At 65.2% G+C, this 19,406-nt stretch overlaps 4 protein-coding genes across 4 annotated transcripts in view; 2 read left to right on the top strand and 2 right to left on the bottom strand.

Annotated features, from left to right (window-relative positions):
• Window positions 1-3,106, top strand: part of EMIHUDRAFT_103805 (hypothetical protein) — a gene marked incomplete at both ends in the record, with an annotated part of 4,594 nt that extends 1,488 nt beyond the window's left edge. Inside the window, 3 exons of the mRNA XM_005765874.1 lie at window positions 216-1,749; window positions 1,841-2,265; window positions 2,809-3,106. Of these exons, the coding sequence (XP_005765931.1) occupies window positions 216-1,749; window positions 1,841-2,265; window positions 2,809-3,106 (2,257 nt within the window). The remainder of the gene's footprint in view (window positions 1-215; window positions 1,750-1,840; window positions 2,266-2,808) is intronic.
• Window positions 3,107-3,366: 260 nt separating this feature from the next.
• On the bottom strand, window positions 3,367-3,657 carry EMIHUDRAFT_48076 (hypothetical protein; the record flags this gene model as incomplete). The annotated part of the gene is made up of 1 exon (XM_005765873.1): window positions 3,367-3,657. A coding segment is annotated over one exon (291 nt), but the record flags the coding sequence as incomplete, so codon positions are not given.
• Window positions 3,658-4,486: 829 nt separating this feature from the next.
• EMIHUDRAFT_212592 (hypothetical protein) lies at window positions 4,487-5,258 on the top strand (the record flags this gene model as incomplete). Its single annotated transcript, XM_005765872.1, has 3 exons — window positions 4,487-4,644; window positions 4,717-5,071; window positions 5,217-5,258. 3 exons carry the CDS (start codon window positions 4,487-4,489, stop codon window positions 5,256-5,258), a joined length of 555 nt encoding a protein of 184 aa, XP_005765929.1.
• An 11,129-nt stretch (window positions 5,259-16,387) lies between these two features.
• EMIHUDRAFT_212587 (hypothetical protein) lies at window positions 16,388-18,727 on the bottom strand (the record flags this gene model as incomplete). Its single annotated transcript, XM_005765871.1, has 3 exons — window positions 16,388-18,114; window positions 18,195-18,480; window positions 18,548-18,727. The coding sequence occupies 3 exons, from the start codon at window positions 18,725-18,727 to the stop codon at window positions 16,388-16,390; spliced, it is 2,193 nt and encodes a 730-aa protein (XP_005765928.1).
• Window positions 18,728-19,406: the final 679 nt, after the last annotated feature.

Below are 19,406 nucleotides of genomic sequence, written 5' to 3'. Positions count from 1 at the left end.
CACACACACACACACACACACGCACACACACACACACACACATGGGGGGGGGGGGGGGGGGCTCTCGACACTGGTCTCTCGACTCCAAAAAAAGTTCACCCTTGGGTTTCTTGCCGTCGTCCCTGGGCAGGGGCCCGCCCCGCACACAGGGGGCCCCAAGGGTGAACAAAAAAATCAGTAGGCCCACCGCCGCCACCACGCGCCCCGCACTGCAGCACAGGGCGTGTAGCACAGCCCATCGACCGCCGCCGCTGCATGCTGGCCGCCACATCTACAGTGTCCGCCTCGACGGACGGCAGCGAGGCCATCATCACCGACGACGAGCTGGCCGCGTGCATCGGTGTGCTCCGGCGGCTGTGCACCGCCGCTGAGGGAGATGCCGCTGCCAAGCCGTCCGAGGCCTTCTACACGCCTCGACTCAAGCCATTGCGGCTGGCGCTACTGCCTCTCATCGAGGACTTTCGGTCGACGACGGGCGCGAGCAGGATCGACAAGATACGAGCAGGCAAGGAGAAGCAGCGCGAGCGCCACCGGCGTGAGCAGCAGCAAAAGGCACTCGATCGGGCCGCAACAGACAAGACGCGGATGCGCCGCGAGCGGCTCGAGATGCTCGGCGCGCTGGAGTCGGCCGATGCCCCGCGCGTGCCCGACGGCGCCGTCGGGATGGTGGATGGGCTGCTCCTCGAGCACCGCCAGACCGGCGGCGACAGCACAGCGCCGCTCGCGCTGCCACCGCCAGGCGAGGCGAGCGGAAGCGGCGAGCCAGAGGCGCGCCTCCGCGAGGCGGGCGCGGAAGAGGCGACCGAAGAGGGTGCATCCGACCGAGGATCGACCGAGGCGGGCCTCCTCGCGCGCGGCCGCGGCGAGGCGGACGGGGAGGGCGAGCTGCTCCATCTCCGCGCGTGCTACATCTGCAAAGTGCGGTACCGGCGGCTGCACCACCTGTACGGCTCCCTCTGCCCCGGCTGCGCGGCGCTCAACGAGGCGAAGCGGCTGCAGACCGCCGACCTGCGAGGCCGCGTCGTGCTGCTCACTGGCGCGCGCGTCAAGATTGGCTTTCAGGCGGCGCTCAAGCTGCTGCGGTGCGGCGCGCGCGTCCTGGCGACGACCCGCTTCCCGGTGGATGCGGCGGCGCGCTTCGCGGCGCTGCCCGACTTTGACCGCTGGTCGGCCAACCTGCAGATCTTCGGGCTCGACTTGCGCGACCTCGAGGCGCTCGAGCGCTTTTGCGACTTTCTGGACGCCACCGAGGCGCACCTGTCCGACATCGTCAACAACGCGTGCCAGACAATCCGCAGGCCGGCGCAGTACTACCGCCACCTGATCGAGAAGGAGCTGGCGCCGCACGAGGCTCCCGCCGACCACCGCCGCTGCCTGGCCCTCCACGAAGCTTGCTTTGGCGCCGCCGCCGCCCTCGCTGCGCCCGCCTCGAAGCAGCTACTCGCGCCGCTGGCGGCGCCGCCGCAGCGCTCGCAGGGCGAGCTGTCGCAAGGCGTGCCGCAGGGAGGCCGGCTAGTCGGCGCGCCCGCCGACGGCGCTGGCTCGGCCGCGCCGGCAGCGGCCGTCCCATCGGCGCTCTGGTCGCAGCTCCCTGTCTGGGGCGCGCCGGCGGACGGGGGAGAGGCGGGCGAGGCGGGTGAGGCGGGCGGGGAGGAGGCGGCGGCGCTGTTTCCGGCGGGGGCGCACGACGTGAATGGGCAGCAGCTGGACCTGCGGACGACCAACAGCTGGCTGCTCCGCTTGGGGCAGGTGCGAACCGGCGAGGTGGCGGAGGCGCGCTCCCGCCGCCGGGCGGGCGGTGCCTCGCGCGTCTGCACCCGACGGCCTGGCGTGGGGATAGGTGCTCGCAATCAACACCCTCGCGCCCTTCATCCTCAACAGCCGGCTCCGCGCGCTGTTGCAGCGCTCGCCCGTCGCCGCGCGGCAGGTCGTCAACGTGTCTGCGATGGAGGGCAAGTTTTACCGGTACAAGACGGCCAACCACCCGCACACCAACATGGCCAAGGCGGCGCTCAACATGATGACGCGAACCTGCGCCGAGGAGCTCGCCGCGAACGGCGTCTACATGAACTCGATCGACACCGGCTGGATCAACGACGAGAACCCGCTGCAGCGTGCGGCGCGCACGGCCGAGAAGCACCACTTCCAGACGCCGCTCGACGAGGTTGACGCCGCGGCGCGCATCCTCGACCCGATCCTCTCGGCGGCCAACGGCGAGCCGCCCGTGTACGGCCGCTTCGTGAAGGACTACCAGCCGTGCGAGTGGTGACGGGTTCGTTTTGCGGAGGGTTCTGTCAGCTCGTGTGCAAAGGTCCCACAGCTACAGTGTGTTACGGGTCGGCGCCTTTCCGTCGGGCGCGGTTTTGATATGACACACTCACGGATACTGCAACACGAAAATACCGATCACATCTTTTTCCGCCGCTGCTGCCTCCGCCAATACGACGGCGGGCGGCGCCGCCCCTGGAACGCCTCCGAGCCCTCAGCAAACGCGCGGCACCGCTGGATCACGTCCGCACACGCTGCGAGGCTCTTGCATGCCTCGAGGTCGGCGAGGAGCCCAAACTCTGCCAGCGGGGTGCGGCACAGCCGCCTCAGGTGGAAGACGGCGTGCGAGAGCAGCGCGGCTGCACCACCGGGCGGCGGGTGCTCCTCCACCAGTCCGATGTAGTGCTCGGCAAGCGCGAACGGTGGCGGCGGCGCGGCGCTGGGCGGCGGTGGCAAGGCGGACGAGATCGCCTTGATCTGGGCGAGAGTGGCCTTTGCGGCTTTCCGGCCTCTGACCACCGCCGCCTCCTCCTCCGTCAGGTGCCTCCCGTCGCGCCTCTGCGCCTTGAGCGCCTTTGCGCGCCTCCGCTCCGCCGCCAGCCGCGACCGCTCCGCGTGCGCGTGCGCGATGGCCTTCGCGAAGATGGCCGGGTCGTCGAGCGCCCCCTCCGCCGTCATCGCCCCGTCTGCTCCCGTGAGCAGCAGTGAATCGACTAGCTCCGCGCCGCTGCGCACGTTGCCATTCGTGACGACCGGGACGGAGAGCCTCTGCTTGATGAGGGCGACCTGGTCGAGGTGCGCCGGCCCGTCCCGCCGGCGCATCGGAGAGCCGCGGTAGCGTCCGTGCACGGCGAGCAGCGCGCAGCCCGCGTCCTGCAGCTGCTGCGCGAAGGCGAGCGTCTCGTCGATCTCGTCGAGCAGCCGGATCTGTGTGAGACGCGGGGGAACGGCGGCGAAGCGGCGGTCGGGGAGCGGGTGTGGGTGAGGCGGCGAGGGCTGCGGCTGAGAATCCTCTGCCTTGCAAAAGAGCGGCACACACAGCGAGCGCGACAGCGTGCTCACGATCCGGAGCAGCAGCGCGCGGTCCGCGGCGTCGCACAGAAAGGCACCAAACCTGCCGCTCCGCGCGGCGCGCTGAGGGCAGCCGAGGTTGAGGTCGACCGCCACCACGCCGCGGCAGCGCTCGGCCTGCCTTGCAGCGTCGAGCAGCGTCTGCGGGTCGTTGCCCGAAAAGTGGGCGACCAGCGGGCAGTCGTCGGCGTGGCGCTCCAGCAGTGGGACGGCAAACTCCTCGGACCGGATCATCGGCGTGTAGCATAGCTGCGCGCCGTGCCGCCGAGCGAGGAGCCGGAAGGCCAGCTCGCTGCCGCCGACCATCGGGGCGAGGATAAGCCGATGCGGCGGCAACGGCTGGCGCGGCGGAGGCAGCGAGACGGCGGAGGGCGGAGGCAGCGGCGACGTAGTGCGTGTGCGCTTTGGGCATGGAGCTTGAGGCTCGTGGCTGGGCTGCAGGCTCGTCTCATTGATCCGCTTGGATCGCCGGGGGCCTCGTCGCCGTGGCCCCTTCTTCTTGGGAGATGCTGCCAGGCTCATGTACACTATCGCCTCGTCGCGCCGGATGACAGCGGCAGATTTCTTTTGCGGAGTCAGAATAGGGTCAATTGCAGGTAGTGCCGAACACTGCAGTGATATATTCTTTTGGAATTCGCACGTAACGGTCGCGTATGAAGCGGATAGTGGGAGGGTCTACTTCTCATACTTGTCCTGACAAATGACGCGGTCGGGTCAGGTCGGTCGTGAGCTCGTGACACGGTCGACACGCGCTTCTGAATAAATATATGAGCCGTCTGAACGAGCCGCTCACCTTGCAGCAGCTTTGCGCCGACACGCTGGCGGGTCTGTCTGGGCTTGAGGTGCTGAATTTACTGTCGACGCTCGGCGAGGTGGTGCTGCCAATGGCATCACGCAACGCGCTACTAGTCAAGATCCTCTACGCCCTTGAACACGGACATCTGCAAACCTCGGACGTGCGCCACTCGGTCATACTCGAAATACTCAGCCTACTCGACGCTGAGAGTGATGAAGAGAGGAGCGTGCGCTTGGTCGCAATGGAGATCGGCGCAAAGATGCTTGTGCGGCGTTGGGAGTTTGAGCCAACGACGTCAGACACGGGGAGGTTGGGGGCGAACTGATAAATCCTGACTCCCGAGCTTGGAGCATGTATCTGAAACGGTGCTACAACGGGATGGCCCTCACATACGCCCTGACCTTCGCCAACATCAACTCGACTGTTCTGTTTTACAAGTCCAGTCTTGTGAAGCTGGAGATGACGTCCCGGCCCGAATTTGGGACCATCTTACTGACGTCGCAGAAACGGTTTGACAACATACGACACCTTTTCGTTAGATGTGCGCTCACGCGAGAGGAGCTCATGCACATCATATCGAGTGTGCGATTCGTATGCGTCGCAAGTTTCTCGCACACGCCAGTTGACCACGCTGTTGTTGCTGAGCTCGTGCAACGATGCGGCTCGCACCTGCAGCACCTTGGCCTGACATTCAACCCCGACATCACAGACGAGACCGTGGCCCTGATTGCACAGAATTGCAGCATGCTCAAGAAGCTCTGGCTGAATGGTTGCGATAAGCTGACCTATCAGTCGTACCAAGCTGTCTACGATGGTTGCCCGGCGCTAACGGACATTGGCTGCTTTTGCTCCGTCAGCAAGGAGGCTAGCATTCCCGACGACACTTTCGAAATCAACGTCCAGATTGGCGAGCGGCGCTTTGGACCATGGGAGGAAGTTTACTACATTCACAACCTGCATCACCCAGTAGGTGACGGGAAACGGCCCCAGCTTCAGTGGTCTCACCACAAACGAATGTGGAAAGTGACCACTCAGCCTGCGACTCCTCTCTTTGTCGAATTCGTGTGCGCATTGCGGGGAGGTGTTTCACGAGAATCCGGACGCGACTGGAACGCAGAACTGAAAAATGAGGCATCTGGCGAAGCACACAACCTTGAGGCAATCATCAAACATGGCGACGAGGTACTTGAAGTCGATGGTCGTGACGTGCGAAGTGCCAACAACCTCGATGAGGCTCGTGAATCGATCTGTTGCCCAGCTGCCGGGACGCGTGTGAAGTTTCTGCGCTCAAGGACGAGCCGATGGCTGAAGGAACGGAACATCCATGCCGGTGAGTGTGGAGGATGCTCCTTCCTCTGGCAACGTGGCATCTGCAACCATGACTGAGCACAGCCACAGAGCTCATCGAGCGCTCCAGAGGAGCGGACAAGTTTTTTTGCATTTTCCTTTTGGCGCTCACAAACAAAAGTCGGGCTCGCTACGTAGTACCGATCACGGTTGCACCTAGGTTGCACCGGCCGATTCGACAAAACCCGCCCTCACGGGTTGGACCCGACCCGCGACCGCGTAAGTGCGTTGTAAAGTACAGTACTCGGCTGTTGGTTGGCACGGGGGGAGGTGTCAATCACGCTCCCGGGACGCCGGAGAGATCGGGTTGGTCTCCCCCGCCTTCAGCCCTTCCCGACGGGGACGCCATCACCCTCGCCCAGGGATCTACAATGCTGTCTTAAGGTCCGACCTGTGGGCTCTGCCTGCGCTCGGCACCGCGCACCGGGCACCGCCTCGGTATACAAAATGCGCCTGCGGGCGGACCCTCACAGATCACAGATCACAGTACTCGATCACGGTTCGGCACCGTCCGATTATGTCGCTTTTTCCGGCTCACTCCGTGATGATGAGTAGATGTTCTCCCACCCGCCGGGACGCAAAACGCTCTCGGCGAGAGCCACAAGAAGGCGTCCACACAGCAAGCCGCTCGTCGGACAGGCGTGCTCGCTCGATGCCGGCGAGCGCATGGCGCACGCCTTGGACGGTGGCGAAGCCAAAAACACCGATGGTGGCCGTCCGCTGACGTGAGCGACGGCGGTCGAGACCTCACCCTTCGCGCCGACGACCCAACCTCACCCGGAACTAAGGGCGTAGACGCCCTTACCGGAACAACCCAACCCCCAACCAACCCAACCCAAACAACCCCACTGAAAGCACGATTCTCCTGGATTCGGTACTTCAGCTTGGTATAGTATCATCGTATCCCAGATCATACCCCAGGGCTATACCCTGATACCCTCTTGAGAGGACCCGCATTGGGCCCCTAGAGGATACGCTGATATACCCTGGTGGGTACCCTTCACACCGGACACGACCCCCCTCTTCACACCGCCTCTTCGGACTTCGCGCGCTGCGCGCGCGCCAAGACAGACAACGCGCTCGAGTGAGCGTCGCACAGGAGGGAGGGAGGCGAGCGCACCACTAAGCAATGCGCTGGGCGAGGAGGGCGCTAATGGCGCGCGGGTACGGCGGAAGCGCAAAGAGTTTGAATGATACCGGCGCGGACCATGCGGGGGAGGGCTCGGTCCTCGGTGCGAGGTGTGAATTGCAACCCTTTTCCTGGCTCACAAGCTAAAGATGTTCACGGGCCCCCCCACAGGGAGGGCCCTTGCGTAAACCCGCGGTCGAATCCCACTTGGTCACAGCCATGAGGAGTCCTCTTGGTGCTCCTGGCGGCCGTTGGAATGGCGAGCGCGCGCCGATGGGGGGGGGGGGGGGTCTTGCTTGCTCCACACCGAGCGCCATCGGTCCGGACCGGCGTGACCACCGAGGGGTGGCCTGCACAAGGTCTGAGCCGCGGGCGCTCGGCGCCAAGTGCAGTGTCACGCTCGCGCTCGCGCGTGACAAACGCGGGGAACCCTCGTTTCCTATGTACTCGGTCCCCCAACGGAAGAGGCCTCTCTCCTATTGGAACTGGCCAACATCAGATTTGCCTCGTGCGTCCCTTTTTGAGCCGGAAAGCTATTTTCTTTTGGGTCCTGTGGGCACCCTACCGTGAGCGAACAGTGATACGTTCGAGATGGGGATCGCCGAGTATTGTCACTCGCTTTTTCTCGTGCCTCTTTCTCTTTTACCGGCTTACAGCTTCCCTCCGCTTTTAACTTGTATGTCTTTCCCGCGATTTAACTCACTAGGCCGAGCCGCGTTTTCTTTGTTTTTGCAAAAAGCCGGCGGGCTCTCGCCTGGTGCTACCTGCCGCATCCCAGCTCTCCCTCAGGCGTGCTCTGCCCTTCCTGCATCAGCACTCTGCGCGTCCGCCGGTCTACAGCCGAGGTCAGGCCACAGGTTTTTGCGCCGACCGCTCGCGCAAATGTAGCAGACGCGCCCGCCTCTCACAGCCCCACCACTCCGCCGCTGCCCTCGCTTTCGTGAAGCATGCCCTGTCTCACTCGGGCCCTCCTCCCCTGCGACGGCCCCCGCAGGCTCTCGGGACACTGTCGGTCCCCGCAGGCTCACCACCCTGCGCCGTCCCTGCTCCTCGCGGCGCCGTGAGCGGACGCAGCGTCCACCAGCATGTGCGCCAGCCCAGCAATCCCTCCTCACCGCTCTCCCCGGGCACCAGCCTGCCCTACCCTTCAACCCCCGTCAGCGTCTGACCCGGCTCTCCCCAGCCTCGCCTCCACCGCCCCTCCTTCCCCGCTCGCCATCGGCGCGAGTAGCTCCCGTCCTCCGCACACCGCGGCGCCGCGCCGCTGCCCTCCGCACACCGCCGCGCGCCATCAGCACCCCCATCAGCCCCGCCATCTGCAGCGCCGTCGACCGCCGTCCTCCGCCCCCTCCTCCTCCCCTGTCTTCCTTCCGTTGTGATCAATGGTGCTGTGTTTCCACCGCAGCCGAGCCGACTTCTCTTCCCTCCCCACTGCCCACATCCCGGCCACCCTCCCGACCGGGCGCTACCTCACTTCGGGCCTCCTCTCCCGTGTCCCCGGCAGGGCTTTCGCGACACGGTCCCTCCCCCTCCTTCGGAGGCGCGGCACCCACCCCTACCTGTGGCCCACACAGCATCTGCCCCTCTCCCCCTTCTCCGCCCTGCGCGCGTGCCCGGCGCCTGATGGGTTCCCTCACCTCGGGCACTTCTTCGCCGGGCCTCCCCAGGACTGGTTAGGGAATTTGGCTGCCCCCCTAATCACCGCCCCCATCCGGGCCACCCTCCCCATTACCCCCCCCCCCCCCCCCAGGCCACAGGTACACGTCCAAGGCGACCCGCCCTCGTCTGAGGCGCGGGCTCGCCCTGCGCCGCCTGATCTTTCCCATATGCCCTCCCATATGCCCTCCGCCTCGACACCATCGGCGTGTCCGCCGCCGCCCCTCCTGCGCCTTGACCCTCCTCCCTCCTCCCCTCTCCTGTCGCCTCACTACTTGCGAGACTGCAGGGCTGACCCCCTCGTGGGGCTGACCTCCAGGCAGTGCAGTAGGGTTCCGACCTACTCCCCCCCCCTCTCCTCCCCTCCTCCCCCCTACCTCTCCCTGCATGCGCCCGTGTCCCCGGCAGGGCTTTCGCGACACGGTCCCTCCCCCTCCTTCGGAGGCGCGGCACCCACCCCTACCTGTGGCCCACACAGCATCTGCCCCTCTCCCCCTTCTCCGCCCTGCGCGCGTGCCCGGCGCCTGATGGGTTCCCTCACCTCGGGCACTTCTTCGCCGGGCCTCGCCAGGACTGGCTAGGGAACTTGGCTGCCCCCCTCATCACCGCCCCCATCCCGGCCACCCTCCCCACTACCCCCCCCCCCCCCCCAGGCCACAGGTACACGTCCAAGGCGACCCAGGTTAGCCATACGCATACCGAGGCGGGTCCGTGCGTGAACGCCGCAGGGTCTCAACCCCTGGGCCAGTTGTTGGTGGAACCACCTCAAGGCCGGCGCGCGTGCGCGGGCGATGGACTACGCCAACAGCTCAAGGGCTTGCTCCCTCCTCACCACCGCGCGCGCGCTGCTGCAGGAGCGCCGCGTGACGCACTGCGGCATGCCGCACTGCGACACACATGCCGCAGCTGCACCGTTTCCCTCCGGACACCATCGTGAACTCGGTGGCCTGCGAGGACGCGGTCAGCACCGCGCCGGATCTCTCCTGAGAGCCGGCGCGGATCGCGGATGCAGAAATAAGGCTCTGCCGGCGGATCTGTGGCCTGGCGTATGCCAGGCTGCGGGTCCAAAGTGTCCCGGCGCGGCGCGCGCCACCGCCCCTGGCGCGGGGCGGGATGTCAGTACGTGAGTACAGTGTCCCTGTCCCTGTGCTCCACCTTGGCTTGAGTCAGGCTTCGGGCCTGGCCTAATCACTCGCGCGCGGGTGTGCCTGCTTGGCTCAAGCCAAACAGCAACAGACACTTATGGCTCTCTGATGCCCAATGCGTGCACTCGTCCCTCTCTGTATGTGTTCCCGGGCACTTTCTCATCCTCTCACTCCCAGCGCCCAGCAGCAGCACACTCACTCTGTTCATAGCGCGCACTGGCCTTCTCGTCTGTTCATAACCCACGCTTCGCGTCTTCACACCTCCTCTGCAGGACTCACCCCTCTACGCTCCCTTTTGTAGGATGAGGCGTAGCCACCTTAGTGCATTCGCGCTCCCTTTTGCAGGATCGTGTTAGTCCCTTGAGGTGTTGTCGATATTTCCTTCTTTTCGTGTTACGCTTACAAGCTCTCCTTGAGTCGCTCTCTCTCTCTCTCGCTGATGCGGCCCGCTGCGGCGCTCGTCTACCTCGCGAGCGTCGCCCGAGTGGCCGCCATCCAGTATGGCTTCCCCTCCGTCAAGTCTGAGACGTCTGAGACGTCGAGCTTCATCGACGTCAACCCCGTCTCCGTTGCCGACGTGATCGACGACCCCGATGGCCCATTTTTTTTCGGGTCCTGTGGGCACCCTTCCTGCCCTTGGTCGTCTGCCTCTTCCTATCTCTCTTCGCAGTCCCTCTCCGATTCTCGCTGCAACCTTCATGCCACCTCGCGGTCGTCCCACTCTCGTCGCTCTCCCTCCTGTCGTTTCCTCCTCTGTCGCGGCCTAAAAGAAAGAAAACAGACAACCCAAGGGAGGGATGGGAGAACGGCACGCCGCCACCACACAGGGATTTTAAGGAGAGGAGTGTGATGCGCTAGCCGTCGCCTACCCTAGGGAGTCTGCCTCTTCCTATCTCTCTTCGCAGTCTCTCTCCGATTCTCGCTTCAACCTTCGTGCCACCTCGCGGCCGTCCCACTCTCGTCGCTCTCTCCCTTGTCACTTCCTCCTCTGTCGCGTCGTTCTCTTCTGTCTCGTCCTGCGGCGCCGCCGCCTGCCGGTCCCTTGTTCTCGCGGCTTCTTTCGCCTGTCGGCGCAACTCCGTCCTCCTCGCGGCGTATCCTGGCCCCTCGAGTCTATCGAGCTCCCCTCGCGCAAGGACCACATTTCTGACTCCCACTCCGAGCATTTGCCTACAGGTCATGTTGTTGCTCAGGTCCACTCTCCCTTCGAACACTCGTGCCTCTACGGATGATGCCTGAAGGGAGGCTTGGGCCCGCGCGGCGTTTTCTCCTTACTTTCCGTTGAGAGGGCGCGGGCCCGCAATAAACGGCAGCAGCCCTAAATTAGTCCCCTAAATCCTCAGAACGCTACCAACACTCACGGACTCCATACCCGAAAGAAAGAGAAGGGAGCTCGCGGGAGAGGTGACGAGTGAACTACAGGCAGTGGGGAAGGCAGCCTCGATTGCCATACAGACATGGGTGCGAAACAACGACAAGACCAAGGCACGGGCAGAGGAACGAGAGAAGAATATAGGGTGGATAAAGCGCCTGTTCACGGCATGGAGGGTGAGCCACACCGAACGTACCGAGCGAAGGGCCGAGCGGAAGGAGGACGGGGAAGATGACTCAGAGCTCAGAGGAGGACGAACCAGTGGAAATTCAGTTGTCAGATGTCACGATGCATCCGAAGGGGACCCCAGCGCCGGCATCATCCGTAGAGGCACGAGTGTTCGAAGAGAGAGAGAGTGGACCTGAGCAACAACATGACGTGTAGGCAAATGATCGGAGTGGGAGTCAGAAATGTGGTCCTTGCGCGAGGGGAGCTTGATAGACTCGAGGGGCCAGGATACGCCGCGGAGGAGGACGGAGTTGCGCAAGGCGAAAGAAGCCGCGAGAACAAGGGACCGGCAGGCGGCGGCGTCGCAGGACGAGGCAGAAGAGAACGACGCGACAGAGGAGGAAGTGACAAGGGAGAGACCGACGAGAGTGGGACGGCCGCGAGGTGGCATGTTGGTGTCCCAGTCGTTGGTCGGACTGTGTTTCGCCTTCCCATCAGTCAATCAATCAATGAAGGTTGCAGCGAGAATCGGCGAGAGACTGCGAAGAGAGATAGGAAGAGGCAGACTCCCTAGGGTGGGCGACGGCTAGCGCACCACACACCTCTCCTTAAAATCCCTGTGTGGTGGCGGCGTGCCGTCCTCCTCCCCCATCTCCCTTGGGTTGTCTGTTTTCTTTCTTTCTTTAAATCCCATCTCGTCTCAGAGTTTGCCCGTTTTATTTATTTATTTATGTCTTTGACAGCTTGGCGTGGCGACGGGCGCGGAGAAGCAAATGGCTTTGCTGGCACATCACTTTTCCAGGAGCATGATCCTGCGCTGCACACTCCCCTCTCCGACTAGGTCGCGTCTCGTTGTCGCTTTGCTTGTCGGGCGGCGCCCAGCCCCAGCCGAAGAACTCGCGCTGCGAGACCTGGAACTCCTCGACCAAGGACGGCTCGTGCGCCACCGCCTCCTCGAGCACGTCCTGGTCGGCGCACAGCAGCTTGGGGCCGGCGTAGCCGGGCGAGGCCATCCGCAAGACGTAGCGGCGCGCGCGCGCAAAGAACAGCTGCGCCAGGCGTAGGAGGGCGGCGCTCTCGCCGTAGAAAAAGGTGCCGATGATGCAGGCGCTAAAGTTGGTGCGCCGCAACTCGTTGTGGCAGCCGCCCTGGTTGCGGGCGACGGCGACGCCCCCGCCGCGTGGCCAGAAGCGAGTCCATGGCGCGGGCGGCGGCCTCCTGCGCAGCACGCGGTAGACGTTGAAGCCTGGCCGGCGATCGGGGCTGGAGGCGTCAGCGGGAGCTCTCTGGCCGCTGGCCGGCCGGTGGGTGTCAGACCGACGTCGACCCACGCCCACCGGGGCAGCGCTGGCTCAGCGCGCATCGCCGTCGCGAGGAGCGGCAGCTTGGAGAGCCAGATCAGGACGAGCTCCCACGAGGGGCAGTGTGTCGCGTCGACCGAGCGGCTGCGGGAGAGCACGCGCGCGCGTCATGGAGACTGGCTCAGAGGGCGGTGGGAGAGGGCGAGGTGGGAGTCGGGTGGGCGCGGACCGGGCGGCCAGCTCCAACGCCGCCGGAGACACTCCCAGCGACGCGGCAGAGAGGTTCCTGAGCCCACCGATGTCAATCTCGCGCAGTTCTGTCAGCAGGCCCGCAGCAGCTCGCGCGGCCGCAATCCTGCCGATGGCGGGCTGCGTGCCGTACACGAGGTATGGCGCCGGCACCTTGGCCGCATGCTGAAAGGAGTAGCCGTGTTTGACCGCACCACGAGGCAGCTCGATGAACAGCGACAGCACCCGTGGTGGCTCGCTTGGAGCGGCTGGCGTGCGAGGCATAGGGATCCAGTCTAAGTACACACACACATTGTCGGCTGCGACCCCACAAATATTCCTAGGTTGATAAGACACCGCTACCGCTAGACCCCACTCAGTTTATGGGTGCAGCCGGCCTAGTCGACTTTCACGTTTGCGAGGGAAATAGAATATTCCTGGGCTGGCCGAAAAAAGAAAATAACGCTACGCCTCGAGCTCCTCCAGCTTGGGGAAGCTTGTAGAGCCAAATCTCGACGAGGTCGTCAGAGTTCAAGAGCTCAGACGCGCCGCTGCTCATCTTGCGACGAAGCAAGACGGACGAGCCGGGCGTCAACTCGAGCTTGCTGAGCGCCGGATTACCGCTACCGCTTCACACGGTCGGGTCCCCTACCGCTACCGCTTACTGCGCCCCCAGGGCCGAGCATGGCCAAACGAGTCTCTGTAGAGTGTAGACCGTTCGAGAAAAGAAAAAATTGATTATTTTCGCATCTGCGCCGGCGGGCTGGGCGGCGACCGCGGCCGGGAAAAGGCGGATTCGAGTAGCTGCGAGAGGCAGTGGTATCTGAAGATTATTATCGGAACGGCTCCGGGCTCTTGTGCTTGCGGTGAGCCCCGGCTGTCGTGCGATTTCGGGCCCGGGGTTGTGCTTTTGTGTGAGCCCCGGACCCTCCAGCACACTCGCTGGAATCGCCGAGAGCGGCGTGGGGACATGGCCTCGCACTTGGAGCACTTGTGGGAGGAGGCATTTTGGCGGCGGTACTCAGACCTTGACGCTTGAGCTTGACACGACCCCCTATCTATCCGGCTAGGAGCCCGAACCCTGGACCAACGGATGAGGACGGAATAACTACTCGAGTACTCGAGTAGAAAAGGCGTCGCGATTCTCGCGAACGCGCCCGCCGTGGAGCGTGGTTGAGCACGCTTGAAAAAAGATTTTCATAAGTGGCTCATACGAACATACCCGAAGGCGGACTGCATTGAAGCTATTTAATATGAGAACGGATAAAAATAATTTCTCTAGTGCGTGCGGTGCTAAAATTCTTTTCATGAAGTCTGCTTTACTGCTACTTCGGATCGGCAGAGTTTGCGTGCGTCCAATGCCGACGGTGGCGCAGCTTCGGGCGGAGCTCAAGAAGCGGGGATTGGACACGAGCGGGCTGAAAGCAGTGCTAGAAGCTCGACTCGATGAGGCCAAGGCGAGTGAGGCCGCACCGCCCGAACCGGAGGTGCCGGCCCCGGAGAGCCGCAAGCGCGCAAGAGGCAATGATGCAGCCCAAGAGGGCTACTATCAGGAGATCGATGGCGTCAAGTATGACCGAGCGCTGATCGAGCTGGCGGGGGAGCTCTCGAGCGGCGGCAAGCTGAGTGCGGCGTCTGTCGACCAGCTGCTGGAGGCGTCCGCGGACGGCGGAAAGGTAACGCCGACCGAGGTCGAGACTCTGCAGTACATCGCCGAGACGTACAAGCTCGACAAGAAGGCAAAGGCCGCGATGGACAAAGGGCTCGCCGCGGCGGGTGGCAGCACGGTGGAGCGCTCTCTCGACGTTGACGATGGCGGTGGTGGCGGCGGCGATGGCGGTACCCCAGGTGGCAGCAGCAGCGGCTACTATCAGGAGATCGATGGCGTCAAGTATGACCGAGCGCTGATCGAGCTGGCGGAGGAGCTCTCGAGCGGCGGCAAGCTGAGCGCGGCGTCTGTCGACCAGCTGCTGGAGGCGTCCGCGGACGGCGGAAAGGTAACGCCGACCGAGGTCGAGACTCTGCAGTACATCGCCGAGACGTACAAGCTCGACAAGAAGGCAAAGGCCGCGATGGACAAAGGGCTCGCCGCGGCGGGTGGCAGCACGGTGGAGCGCTCTCTCGACGTCGACGATGGCGGTGGTGGCGGCGGCGATGGCGGTACCCCAGGTGGCAGCAACAGCGGCTGCTATCAGGAGATCGATGGCGTCAAGTATGACCGAGCGCTGATCGAGCTGGCGGAGGAGCTCTCGAGCGGCGGCAAGCTGAGCGCGGCGTCTGTCGACCAGCTGCTGGAGGCGTCCGCGGACGGCGGAAAGGTAACGCCGACCGAGGTCGAGACGCTGCAGTACATCGCCGAGACGTACAAGCTCGACAAGAAGGCGGCAGCCCTGCTCAAAAAGGCGGTGCATCCCTCCTCTGGAGGCACAGCTACCTCGCCTGGCGGCAGAGCGGCTACTCCGCCTGACCAGCCGGTCACCGAACGGACGAGCACCCGGGACGGCCGGCCGGCGGTCAGCATCTGCAGCGTCCGGACCGACGAAGATCACGAAGGCACGGAGGGCGCGGAGGGTATGGACGTGGAGAAGGACGGGGAAGCAAGCACGACGCGCGAAATCGGCGAAGCTGGAGCTGATGCCGAGGAGGCCGCCTCTCGTTCACAGGGGATCTGCCGTGGCTGTGGCGGTTCGGGTCGCGATTTGTTCGGCAACCCGTGCGTCTGCCCCGCGGGAGTGAAGCTGGCTAGCGCTCAAGGCGACAAGGGCGTGGGGAGCAGCGAAGGCATCGGTGGCGGCGAACAGGGGGGAGAGGGCGGTGAGCAAGCGGCCCGAGGCATGCGGTTCCCCTCACACTGGGGCACGCCGCCGCTGAGGCAGACGCGAGATTTGCGCCCGCTTCCCGGCGGCTACGGCCAGGGCTCGTCGACGCTCGCCCGATGGATCGAGGAGAAGATGGCGGCGGATGCCGCGCCAGAGGCACAGGAGCCAACGCCACCAGCTGGCACCTGCGGCGGTGACGACTCCTCCACAGTTGGTGGACCTCCGGGAGAGAGCGTGGCGCGGTCGGACAACTTTGCGGGGCGAATCGGAATGACTGCCGAGGAGTGGGTCGATGTCAAAGAGGACGCGCACTCGCAGCTCACTGGGATGGCGTTCCTCGTCGCGGCCTTCGAGGCGTGAGTGAACCTCGAGGAGGGATCGTGCGTCGGTGCAGCACTTCTGCCACGGGCGGCCACGCCAGAGCGCGCAGCGCGGCAAGGATTCGTGTGAGCTGTCCCAACCGCCACCTGCCCGCTGTTTCTTCGGAATATGTGCATACAGGCCACGGACTTCACCGCGCCCGTCGCGGGCGTGGTGGAGGCAGGAGTCTGCCAAAAACAGAGGCGCGGCGAGCGCAGGGAAGTAAGTAGTCTGGTCCCTGGAGGGCAACGGTCGCGGGGCCAGGGGCGGTGCTGCTAGTCTGCCGGGTCGCGGGGCGTCGGTGTCTTAATATGAACCTCAGGGCCGCCCCGATGTGCCGCGAAGCGCGATGGTGACTCAGTCGCGCGATTTCCCAAACCCACAGTGAACGCCGAGAAGAAAAGCCTCTGCCGCCTTGCTCACACTCGCGACTTGGCGTACACACGGCTCACCTGTCTCTCCTCCTATAGACGGCTAAAAGTCGTGGGGGCCCGCACTGCTGCCGCACTGCGGCGCGCGCGATACCCGAAGTGAGCGCGAGACCCCGACAGTTTTAGTTTTTAGCCGCCGGTGGGGCCTCCCCCGCCGACCCCGTTTAAAATGCGGACTGCTCCCACTCATACATGTGCATGCACATGTACATGTACATGTACGTAAAGGTCTGTGCGTAAAATCCCCCCCCTGCATTAGACTGGACTCCGAAAGTGAGGGTGCTCTGAATCGGGATTCACACCTTGACACCTGAAGACATGCGACGATGCTCCGCTGGCTCCGCCGTCGGCACGAGCCGCCTACCGCGACCGTCATGTCGTCGGAGGAGCTCCAGCAAACGCTGCCGCGTGCGCGCGGTGATTCTGGCGACGGCGCTGGCCGACTCGGGGTCCACGCGCCGGCGGCTCCCTCCCCCTGTCCTGGACCGTGCCGGAGGAGGCGCGGCCGAGTCCAAAGGCACCCGCGCTGCCGAGTCCAAAGGCGGCGGGCGGCTTTGTGCAGAGGCGAGTGCGGCGACGCGAGTGGCCACGACGAGGGTCGCGACGCACGTGCACGAGATGAGGTAGAAGGGGACCCGGAAGCCGTGGAGCGCGCCGATGGTCCACCCGGTGAGAGCTGGTGCGATGGAGCGGGCGAGGGCGGAGGCGGAGACGGCGAGCCCATTGTAGAGGCCGAGGTCGGTATGGAGGAGGCTGTTGAGGAGGAGGGCGATCGAGGTTGTCGCCTGCACGCCTCCCACGCCGCGCGCGAGCGAGATGGCCGACAGGAAGAGCCAGAGCCAGGCGGTGGACGGCAGGCCGAGCAGGCTCCTTCCCGCGGGGATGGTGCGCAGGAGCGGGGTGGCGAGGGAGGCGAGGAGGAAGAGGGAGACGCCTTGCTGGAAGCAGGCCGCCGCGCCGATGGCCCGCTCGAGGCGCGGGAAGGCGAGCGGCCAGAGCAGCAGGCTGAGGCTGAGCGGCGTGAGCGAGGCGGAGATGTCGGAGGGACCGAGCCCGAGGCCCGAGGGGCGGCTCGCGCAAAAGAGGGAGTAGGCCTCTTCGAAGCCGACGATGACGAGGTTGAGGCCGAACTGCGCGAGGACGCAGAGCGCGAACCCCTCCGACGGGCGAGACGAGCCCGAGCCGCGGCCCGAGCCTGCGCCGTGGCCTGGGCTCGGCGAGGGGCGCCTCAAGCCTCCCTCGCCTCCCTCGCCTCTACTTGCGCCCCCGACCTCGACGAGCGGGTCCGTGTCCCGCCCGGTGCGGCCGGCCCGGCTGCCGCTCCGCCCCCTCCCCCTCTCCCGCGTGCGCTGCTGCCGCAGCTCGAGCCGCAGCTGCCTCAGCACGAGGAGCAGCGAGAGGAGCCCTCCAGAGGTTGCGATGGCGCACGGGAGCAGGTACGGGAACCGGTCGAGCAGCGAGCCCGCGAGCAGCGAGGGGACCAGCTCCGCCGGCTGGGCGAGCAGCCCGCCGATGTTTGTGCCGAGGAAGAAGCCGACGCCGTACGCGAGGCTCATCAGCCCAAAGCCGTGCGCGCGAGTCTCCTCGGTGGTCATCTCCCGCATGGCGGCGCGCGCGATGCCGGCGTTCCCGTTGAGGCACCCGGCGACAAGCCGCGCTGCGACGGCCTGTGGAAAGCTCGCCGAGAGGCCGAGCAGCACCATCGAGACTGCGTTACTGCCCAGGCCGAGAGCCAGCACCGGCAGCCGGCCGTGCACGTCGGAGAGGCGACCCCACACGACTGCGCCAGCGAGGCTGGAGACGTTGAAGGCAGAGGAGAGCAGCCCAGAGTAGAGAGCCACGCTGTCCGCAGGCACGCCGAGGTCTCGCACCAACCAAGGCAGGAAGGGAAAGAGCACGCTCGAGAGCATCGACTCGCTCAGCGTGACCGACAGCACCGCGATCGCCGGACCCGCCGCGAGGCGGCCGCTCGCCCCGGCTGTTGCGTCGCGAATGGCCTTCTTCTGGTGGTGCCGGCTACGCCCTGGACTCCGCGCGACGGCTCCGCCGAGCCGAGCCGGCTCTGACCGCCGTTCACAGCCTTCTTTATTGAGAAGAAAAGACCCGCATCGCCACAGACGGCGGCGCGCGAGAGCTGTTGCGAGTGGTGCTGGACGAAGCCCCGGGCGCTGCCGGAGGCTGTGCCGTAGTCGGTGCGGTCGACGGCGCTCGGGCCGCTGCCGACCTCTTTGGCGAATTTGTGGATGATTCTCTTGGTCGGCGGCGCGATGCCGCCCTGGCTTTCGACGAGACAAATTTTGACGATTCCGTTCTTGACATGGAGCGCGTCGTAGTACTGTCCCTTGTGCTCTTTGACCCAGCCCTTGCCGGTCGCATGGACGAGCGGGCCCTGTGACTTGTGGCCGCGCTCTTTGCACCCAAGAACCTTGAGCAAGGTTTGGTCGAGGGTGACGCACAGCATCCGCCGTGTGCCGCCCCGAGCCCTGCCCAGCCTGCCTGGTCTTTGTGAGGGCGCTAGGCACCTTGACTTCATAGTGGACATCGCGCTGGGACTGCAGGTCCCCGCCGATCTCACACATGTCGGTGACGTGGTGCCCCTCGTTGCCGGGTGTGTTCGATTGTAAAAAATCGGCCATAGGGCGCCCAGGGGCCGCCCCTGGCCGCCCGCGCGCACAAAAAAATACTCCGCCGCCCCGAACGCCCCCAGAAAACAACATACTAGCCCCACAAGCGTCACGAGTTTACGAGAGTACTCAAAATAAATTCCCGGAGTGCCCGGCCGCGCCGGCAGCAGGCGGCGGCCTATGGCCGCATGCGGTACTCGCGCGCACGCGTAAGCGTGCAGTGGCCGTCCCAGTCGTACAGCGCGCCGACCTTGACCTCGCCCATGAAGAGGGAGCGGTAGAGGGCCGTGCAGCTGAACACCTGGCCGTGCGGCAGCACCTCATCGAACACCGGCGGCGCCTTGTAGCCGGGCTCGAGCTTGATGCGGCCGAGCACGGAGAGCCGCGTCGCGGTCTTCGAGCCGGCCTTGACCACGTTGTCCCGCTTCATGCGCGTGCGGCGCAGCAGCTGCGTGACGCCCGAGCTGTGGGGGCGACGGCGAGGCGGCGTAAGGGCGGTGGCGGCAGGTGTGGGCGGCAGGTTGTGTCTGCCCTCGCGGGAAGCGGGAGGCCGGGACCGATGACAGAGGGAGCGAGGGTTGGGGGAGGGGGGGCGAGGAAGGGGGGCGAGGCTCCTGTCGTAGCCCTGAAAGTGCCCGGCGAGCGCGGCCGTCGCCCCCTTCTTGGAGATGCTCGCACGCTTGCCAGACTG

This window comes from Emiliania huxleyi (genome assembly GCF_000372725.1).
Source record: "Emiliania huxleyi CCMP1516 unplaced genomic scaffold EMIHUscaffold_53, whole genome shotgun sequence".
Taxonomy (NCBI): Eukaryota; Haptophyta; order Isochrysidales; family Noelaerhabdaceae; genus Emiliania; species Emiliania huxleyi.
This window is presented reverse-complemented; position numbering and strand designations above follow the sequence as displayed.